At 42.5% G+C, this 9,505-nt stretch overlaps 1 protein-coding gene across 1 annotated transcript; it reads left to right on the top strand.

Moving 5' to 3' along the window:
• The first annotated feature begins 993 nt into the window (after positions 1-993).
• On the top strand, positions 994-7,378 carry LOC127294988 (DNA replication licensing factor MCM2). Its single transcript, XM_051324892.2, has 18 exons — positions 994-1,146; positions 1,267-1,499; positions 2,296-2,483; positions 3,060-3,256; positions 3,476-3,665; positions 3,768-3,987; positions 4,060-4,267; positions 4,389-4,523; positions 4,610-4,801; positions 4,884-5,056; positions 5,128-5,316; positions 5,384-5,500; positions 5,580-5,664; positions 5,737-5,889; positions 5,970-6,095; positions 6,315-6,497; positions 6,723-6,884; positions 6,986-7,378. Exons 1-18 carry the CDS (start codon positions 1,144-1,146, stop codon positions 7,100-7,102), a joined length of 2,871 nt encoding a protein of 956 aa, XP_051180852.1. The 5' UTR covers positions 994-1,143; the 3' UTR covers positions 7,103-7,378.
• Positions 7,379-9,505: the final 2,127 nt, after the last annotated feature.

Here is a 9,505-nt window from a genome sequence, read left to right as displayed (position 1 = left end):
GGGTTTACACGGAGAGTCCTAGCCAGAATACAAGATGCCTAACTACGAAATATTACATTGCCATGCACGTCAAGGATCCACCTTTCCTTATACGCCATATTGGATCCGGATACTTAATGGACCTCCAAGGATCCGACTGCTGGCATAGGTCAGTTGAGATCCGGCTCCTGTTCCTAGGTTGGACTTCATCCATCTTCTATCAGCAGCAACTGGGCCGCCCGATGGGCCATATGCCACCATCATCATCTGTGGGCCACCCGGGCTTGCCGAATCTAGACCATGTCGTTGATATACCCATAAAGTATACCCACTGATGACCCACAAGTATAGGGGACCGCAATAGTCTTCGAGGGAAGTAAAACCCAATTTATTGATTCGATACAAGGGGAGCCAAAGAATATTTGTAAGCCTTAACAACAGAGTTATCAATTCATCTGCACCTGGAAACAGACTTGCTCGCAAGAGTTTATCAGTAGCAACAGTTTTATAGCAGTAGCAGTAGTGAAATATAAACAGCAATGTAACAAAGACAACAATAGTGATTGTAGTAAACAACATGATTAAAATACTGTAGGCACATGGATGGATGAACGGGCGCTGCATGGATAAGAGAACTCATGTAACAATCAAGGCAGGGCATTTGCAGATAGTAATAAAACAATATCTAAGTACTAAACAACCATAGGCATGTGTTCCGTATATAGTCGTACGTGCTCGCAACGAGAAACTTGCACAATATCTTTTGTCCTACTAGCTGGTGGCAGCCGGGCCTCTAGGGATCTACTGGTAATGTGGTCATGTGGGCTTACCCGGGTTGATTGGACCTGGAGTTTGTTCGCCCGATAGAAAAAGCCTGCAATCAAACGAGCCTTAAATGGGCCGACAAACCGGGATGGTAGGAGCTCCCGCGTAGGCGCGCTACGGAGCAAATTTCCACCATCACGGCTTTTGACTTTTGCGCGGGAAAAGCTGCTCATTGGCGCCAATTTTTCCCGCCACTCCCAGCATTCACCTCCAAGCGCCGCCTCCCCCTTATCAGTTACCACCCCTCTCTCCCCACAGTTCCCCATCCCGCCGAAACCCTAGCCACATCTCGCCACCACACGTCTGCCCCCCGTCCTCTAACCTTCTCGAGCTCCGCACATGGTAAGTGAGCGATCTCCTTCCCTTTCCCGCCTCTACCAGAACCACGCCGCCACCGCCGCCGCGCCGCGTGCAGTCGTCGCCGCTGGATCTAACCTTTCGTCGGTTGATTTGTACTGCCAGGATGACTCGGAGAACAACGCGCCGTCGACGCCGGGCTCGCCGGGGTTCAGCACTGACAGGCTGCCGCCCAACACCACCACCAGCCGAGGCGCCACTGACCCGTCCTCCTACTCGGACGACGATGGCGAGGCAGAGGTCGACCCCAACGTGCTTCCCGACGACGATGGTGCCGCCGTCGTTGCCGACGAGGAAGAAGAGGACGGTGAAGACCTGTTCAACGACGACTACCTCAAGTAAGCCAGACATGTCGGAGATAGTGTTTTTCGGGATCTGGTGTGATTTAGTGCAGCTTTCAGGGGTTTCTAGTTGTTGACAGGCTTGGTCCGTAAGCTCTGGTAAACTGGTTGCAGAATCGATAACTCAGTAACTTTTGGCTTTCAGGAATTTAGGGTTTCTGGCTTAGATTTAAGTCTGGCATAGGCAGATTGTAGCACTTGGATACAAGGGAGTAGTCAAATACATAACTGGATTGTGACTTTTGTGTCAATCATTGATTTTTGGCAGTGACAGTGTTGCAGCGCTATTGTAGCGAAATTTCTTCTAGCTTGCTTTCCTGAATCAATTAATCTTATAACCCATTATTCATGCTTGGTGTTTTGATGTGCTATATTTTATTTACCAACTTCAGTTGCCTATGTGGATTTTTAGCTGGTGTCTGGTGTGCCCTGTCCTCTTTGATGAGTTTTGACAAAGATTTTTTGATCAGTGCTATTCTTCAGCTACAAACAGTTAGCAAAGTAACTGTTTTTTGCATTGTCCATCAGTTTTGATATGTAGTTTCTACTTTCTGGATTGGTTGCTATTTTGGGAACTGGGTTATTGTGAATTCATGAATAGTAACTCATTTCTCTATACATTTTACTATTGGGCTTCAAAATGGTTCAGGTAACTATAAACGGATTGCAGTACAATTTTAGCATGTTCACGAAAATAAGCCATAGCTCAACTACAACACAAACCTGTACTAAATTGCAAAGTTTATGCTATACCTCTTTGTTTGGACTAATGAATATTTTTTCTCATTTTTAGTGATTACCGAAGGATGGATGAGCAGGATCAGTATGAGTCGGTTGGGTTAGATGACTCGATAGAGGATGAGAGGAACCTGGATGAGATCATGGCTGACCGGAGGGCTGCAGAAGCGGAACTTCATGCAAGGGATGTAAGAACTGGTGTGACAGCCGATCGGAAATTGCCTCGTATGCTTCATGATCAGGGTAATGATGTCACACAAACTTCTTATTTTTTATGGAGTACGATGACAAACCTTGCCCTTTTGCCCATTTACTTGTATTCATGTTTGAATCACTGTTTGGGCATTTAAGACATGTTGGTTTTTATTATTGCTAGCTGTGGTGAATTGTTCTTTCTAGTTCTTCTGAAATGAGAACTGTTTTTATATTGTTAAGTTTGATAAAAGATTATTTGGCTGGGAACTTAGAAGGCCAGATTGCAAAGCCGATTTTCTCTTATTCTTCAGCATCTAGTATACACTTGAAACAGTGTGTTGTCTGACTGTTTCCATCTATGGATTGCTGTAATGAATCTGCGATCACTAGTCATACAAGGTGTATACTACAGGTTTCTTATAATTAATTGTGTTGTTGGTGATTTCCATGTACTGAGAATGCAAGTTGATCAGAATTGCACCAATTGGTTGCTTGAGGATTTTAGTTATAGTATCCTTCTATGGATGGTTTAGATAATTCGTGAGCAGCGGATATCCTTGATGAATAACACAACAAATGCTTGGATTCCAGCAATCTCAACTTATCATTTCTTTGATATCACAGATACAGATGAGGATATGAACTTCAGGCGTCCTAAAAGGCACCGGGCTAACTTTAGACCACCAAGTGGGCCAAGAACACCAAGAAGTGATGATGATGGTGATGGTGCCACACCTAGTTCGCCTGGAAGATCTCAGCCGGGAATGTACTCTGGTGGTGATGTGCCTATGACTGATCAGACTGATGATGATGGATATGAGGTATTTAAATATGGATGCAAATTAACCTATGCTGTTGCTCAGCATATGCAATCGATTTGTTCCTATTCTGACATTTTAATAAATATGATTACATGCAAATCGAGACAAACATGCAACACTTATTTTGAATTGAGGTAGTATATTTTAATTGAGTGAAGCAACTCATGCTTTTAGGGCCTAAAGAGTTGTGCAGTTTTGAAATGATTTTATTCTCTGCAGGATGAATTTGATGAAGAAGATGAGATGAACATGTATCGTGTTCAAGGAACACTTAGAGAGTGGGTCACAAGAGATGAAGTCCGGCGGTTCATTGCAAAGAAATTTAAAGAATTTCTTCTGACATATGTAAACCCTAAGAATGATCAAGGAGAGTTTGAGTATGTCCGACTAATTAATGAGATGGTTCTAGGTACTGTTTCACGTCTACTTTCCTACTTTACATGAACTGTGTCTGCACTATAGTAGTTTATAATAATTGTCTGCTTATAACCTATACTTGCATATTTTGCAGCTAACCAGTGCAGTTTAGAGATAGACTACAAGCAATTTATTTATATACACCCAAACATTGCCATCTGGTTGGCTGATGCACCTCAGTCAGTGCTAGAAGTTATGGAGGAAGTTGGCAAAAATGTTGTTTTTGATCTCCACAAGAATTATAGAAATATCCATCAAAAAATATATGTCCGAATAACCAACCTTCCTGTCTATGATCAAATCCGCAATATCAGGTATTTTTCCTTACCATGTCATCACTTAAAAATCAAACTAAATCATGTCTTTACATCCTACTTGTTGTGCAGGCAGATTCATCTAAACACAATGATTCGAATTGGGGGTGTTGTTACTCGACGATCAGGTGTGTTCCCGCAGCTGCAGCAGGTCAAATATGATTGCAGCAAATGTGGAACTATCCTGGGTCCTTTCTTCCAGAACTCGTACACTGAAGTGAGGGTTGGATCTTGCCCTGAATGTCAATCCAAAGGACCATTTACTGTCAATATTGAGCAAGTATGTGGCTTTAAACAGTTGAAGTTCAATATTTCTTTTCATGTCATGTGGTGCATGATACTGGTCTTTCTGCATGGGTATGTTTTTTCGTCCATTCAGTGATTGAACTACTTTCCCTTAGACTATATACAGGAACTACCAGAAACTCACTCTTCAGGAAAGCCCAGGAATTGTTCCTGCTGGTAGGCTTCCCAGATACAAGGAAGTAATACTTCTGAACGATCTTATCGATTGTGCTCGTCCTGGGGAGGAAATTGTAAGTGTTAACCATGGTCCTTTTAGCAGTTCTTTGTATGTTACAAGTAGAAATCACACTTGCTTTTACTGCTTATCCATTTTCAGGAGGTTACAGGGATATACACAAACAATTTTGACTTGTCTTTAAATACAAAGAATGGTTTTCCAGTTTTTGCCACAGTAGTGGAGGCAAACTATGTGGCAAAGAAGCAGGACCTGTTCTCTGCCTACAAATTAACAGACGAGGACAAGGCAGAGATTGAGAAGTTGTCAAAGGATCCACGCATCAGTGAAAGGGTTTGTCACTGAATCTTCAACCTCTTGCAGCAGATATGATAGATATCCAGCATTATTTAATGCCAGAACTTTGGGTCTACAGATTGTCAAATCAATTGCACCATCCATTTACGGTCATGAAGATATCAAGACTGCCATCGCACTAGCTATGTTTGGTGGGCAAGAAAAGAATGTGAAAGGAAAACATCGCCTAAGAGGTGATATTAATGTTCTCCTCTTAGGCGATCCAGGCACTGCAAAATCTCAATTTCTCAAGTAAGGACAGATAAAAAATCATTTTCATTGGTTCCTTATAGGATAATCCTTCACTAACCAATATTCTGTAGGTATGTTGAAAAAACAGGACATCGAGCTGTATACACAACTGGAAAAGGAGCTTCTGCTGTTGGACTCACTGCAGCAGTTCACAAGGATCCAGTAACAAGGGAGTGGACACTTGAGGGAGGTGCACTGGTTCTTGCTGATAGAGGCATCTGTCTCATTGATGAATTTGATAAGATGAATGATCAAGATAGGTATGAAACAGCCTTTTCATGCTGTGTGATTATAATAAATATTGATATATTTCCCTTACTGTTCCAGGGTGAGTATTCATGAAGCCATGGAGCAACAAAGTATCAGCATATCGAAGGCAGGAATTGTCACATCCCTTCAAGCTCGGTGCAGTGTTATTGCTGCAGCAAACCCAGTTGGAGGAAGGTAATTTGAATAACTTGCATGCTATATCTGGCCCTCTTATTAAGAAGCATTTTGAATCTCAGCATGCTTACTTTTGCAGGTATGATTCTTCAAAGACGTTCACTCAAAACGTTGAATTGACGGATCCAATTATTTCGCGTTTTGATGTCCTCTGTGTTGTCAAGGTTTGTAGATCTTCGTGTATATATTTCCAGTGCTTAGTTGTCTATCAATATTGATTACCTACTGCAATGCAGGATATTGTCGATCCATTTACAGATGAAATGCTTGCAAGGTTTGTTGTAGATAGCCATGCCCGATCTCAACCCAAGGGTGCTAATCTTGAAGAAAGAGTTGCAGTTGATGAGGAAGATGATCCATTTACTGTTGCCAGACAAGCTGACCCAGATGTATTTATCTTTCTACTTTCACTGTAAAAAGCTATCTTCTAGTCACATTCTTACCTCTTAACGAAATCTTCTATCTCCAGATCCTTTCTCAAGACATGTTGAAGAAGTATATTACCTATGCCAAGTTAAATGTATTCCCCAAAATACATGACACTGACCTGGACAAGATCAGCCATGTCTATGCTGAACTTCGACGTGAATCATCTGTAAGCCAAACACTTGTAGTTGTCTTTTCCAATACTTTTATGCTAACATTTGAAAATTTATATCCTTGAAGACTAGTATGCAGTATAGCTTCCGTTTCAAAAAAAAAAATATCCGTTTCAAAAAAGTATGCAGTATAGCTTGAAACTGTATTTTGCAGCAAGGTCAAAGAGTACCCATTGCAGTAAGGCATATTGAATCAATCATACTGTATTTTGCAGCACGGTCAAGGAGTACCCATTGCAGTAAGGCATATTGAATCAATCATTCGAATGTCTGAGGCACATGCAAAGATGCATTTGAGAAGCTATGTGTCTCAGGAAGATGTTGACTTGGCCATCCGTGTGCTGCTTGACTCATTTATTTCAACCCAGAAATTTGGTGTCCAGAAAGCACTTCAGAAGGTAACTTTTGAACAGTTTTGAACTTGAACTGTTGCTGGTTTCCAGACAATGCTTAACGTCCATGTTAGTTTTGCACAGTAGGCTACATAATGCTGTTTTTCAGATATGTACTGTTTTGTTGAGGAATATGATATTAATTTTCCTTGCTTTAAAGGCTGATGGTCAAAATCATGCTTCCCTATTGTATAATCTCTTTAGATTTGAACAAACTTCTGCTCTCTACAGAATTTCCGAAAATATATGACGTACAAGAAGGATTATAATGAATTGCTTCTGCTCCTTCTGCGCACCCTGGTTAAGGACGCTCTGCACTTTGAAGAAATCGTGTCAGGATCAACCACGCCCCTCACCCACGTTGAGGTTAAAGTGGATGACCTGAAGAACAAGGTACGAGCAAGAAACACCTTTGCTCGTGATTCTTACTTAGCTGAGCAACACCAGTACATTTGTTTGTTGTCTGTTCCCGAGGTGATGGTTTTGTAATGCAGGCCCAAGAATATGAAATTTACGACCTGAGGCCATTCTTCTCCAGTCCTCATTTCAATGACAACAGCTTTGTCCTGGACGAAGGGCGAGGGATCATCAGGCATCCAGTTACAGTGTAACACCTCAGTAGACCACTGATGAACAGCTACCATCTTCCTCTAGCAACGTCCACTCCCACTGTTAGTGACAGAATGACTGCTTCTGCTGCTTTACTTGTGATCTGAGATTGGTGTGCTGTTTGTTATCTGAACCTGTACTGCCTTTAGCGGCATTTAGACATAAGTGTGCTGTGTTGGCACCGAAATTTCTCAAGTGTTGAAATGAATTGTATGACTGGACATAAATCTTGTGCTATGTGTTCGCCAATTAAGATATTGATTAAATTCCACTTTTTACCCCCTAGTTTGCTATTTTTGACACCACTTGCCCCATTTAACATAAATCCTCAATGGTTACCCCATTTAGTGAAACTTGTGCCACTTTATACCCCATTTAAAATTGTATACTATGACCCCTTATGTTTTCTCTCATTGGCACTTGTCTTAGCCCACGACGTCCCCATGTCTTCTCTCACTTACATCATGATGACATCCCTTATTGACATCCTTGTTTGTCAGTGCGAATAACCCCATCATTTGGTGCTCCCGTCCATGGATGAAATACACAAGCTTGTTTGTGCAATGATAGATCGCTTGTGTTGAAACCGGCAGCGCTGTCTTGTTCTATGACACAGCTAAACTTCTATGACACAGCTAAACGACACTAGTAGTCAGCTAGCTAACTAGAGCATGCTTTGTAAGTTTGTAATAGTCTAGTGAAGTACCTCGTATAAAAGTGTTGTACTTCATTTCTAGTCAGTTGTCCTTCTAGTATTAGCATGTACGTAGCATCGCAGCTTGCAGTAGTTCGCCACACGCTTCAGCCAAGTGACCGCTGCAAGAAAAAGTGTTGTACTCCACCGAAGAAGAGCACACACATGCCACACCACCGGCAGGAGAGAACGCGTTGTGCGACGGTGGTGCAACATAGACATGCCAGAACTAGAATGTGAAGATCGTCGAGATTACGCCAAGACAAAATGTGCTGAGATATGGGAAGCTACATCGACATGATGACCGGGTCCAACCTAGCATAATGTTGTAAAAGTTTAAATGGGATAAAAGTTGGCACACGTTTCGCTAAATGGGGTAAACGTAAAGATTTTTTTTGTTAAATAGGGTAATTATTGTCACAAATGTCAAACATGGGGGTAAAAAATGAAATTAACTCGAAGATATTTTCTGAGTGGTCTTAAGATTTACTTCTAGGGCAATTTTGGTTGAAACAAGTCCCTCTGTGATGATGCCACATATAGCGGTGGACCTAGATAGCGCCTCATATAGCTCGCCATGAGAGAACACCGGCTCAGGCAAGTAAATGCCGGCATTCAGGATAGTCTACCCTGTGCCTTGTTGACTGTCATGGCAAAGCTGAGCCTAATAGGAATGTGCTTCATTTTGAATTGAAAAGGGAACATCTCACCATCAGAGAGGCAAAGCAGGATCCTTGGCAAGAAGATCCTCTTTCCAGAATATTGGCATATCACATTTTTTTTTTTTTGCAACGATGACATTCCTTTGGAATCGTGTGGGGGACTCTTGTCTTTTGAATTGATCCCATGCAAACTGTGAAGATTTTTGCGACCGTTGCTCCATATGGTGCCATGTTCCTTCCTTGTTCGTATTCTCCATGCCTGGGCTGCCGTCGTTGTAGCTAGTTACGTGGGGCAAGCAACCGCCAAAGCAGCAAAGCTGGTGGAATGGGTTTTGAGGGTTGGCTTGTCGGGGTGATGTTCAGGGGAGATATCTGGACCTTCGACGCATGTCCCCCCTTAGGGACAACGAAGTCAGTCCCTGAGAGAGTACTTTGTGTAGGGGGAAATAGATCCTCCCGCAGAGACTTCCTCATGGAAAGAGGGAATTAGATCCTCCTAGAGAAGCTTCCTCGTAGAGAGAGGGAATAGATCCTCCTGGAGAGGCTTCCTCGTAGAAAGAGGGAATAGATCCTCATGTAGAGGCTTCCTAATAGAGAGAGGGAATAGATCCTCATGGAGAGGTGATATGTTGCAAACGTATCTATAATTTTTGATGCTCCATGCTTGTTTTACACCAATTTATATATGTTTTGCTCCACACTTCGTTGCACTTTTATACATTTTCTGGTACTAACCTATTAACAAGATGTCACAGTGCCAGTTCCCTGTTTTCTCCTTTTTTGTATTGCAGAAAAGTAGTACAGGAAATATTCTCAGAATTGGACGAAACAAAAGCCGAAGTCAATATTTTTTCCGTAACGAAGACACAGTCCAGAGGAGGGACAAAGAGGAGCCACAGGGCGGCCACGCCATGCCTTGGCGCGGCCAAGCCTGGGCCCGTGCCAAGGGGTGGTGTGGGCCACCCTGGCCTCCACCGACCTCGCCCTTCCGCCTATTTATTCATGATCTCGAGAAAACCTAAAGACCCGAGCCTCCATCCACGAAAAGT

This window comes from Lolium perenne, chromosome 4, assembly GCF_019359855.2.
Source record: "Lolium perenne isolate Kyuss_39 chromosome 4, Kyuss_2.0, whole genome shotgun sequence".
Classification (NCBI taxonomy): domain Eukaryota; kingdom Viridiplantae; phylum Streptophyta; class Magnoliopsida; order Poales; family Poaceae; genus Lolium; species Lolium perenne.
Note: the sequence above shows the minus strand (reverse complement) of the source record. Positions and strands in the feature narration are given on the sequence as shown.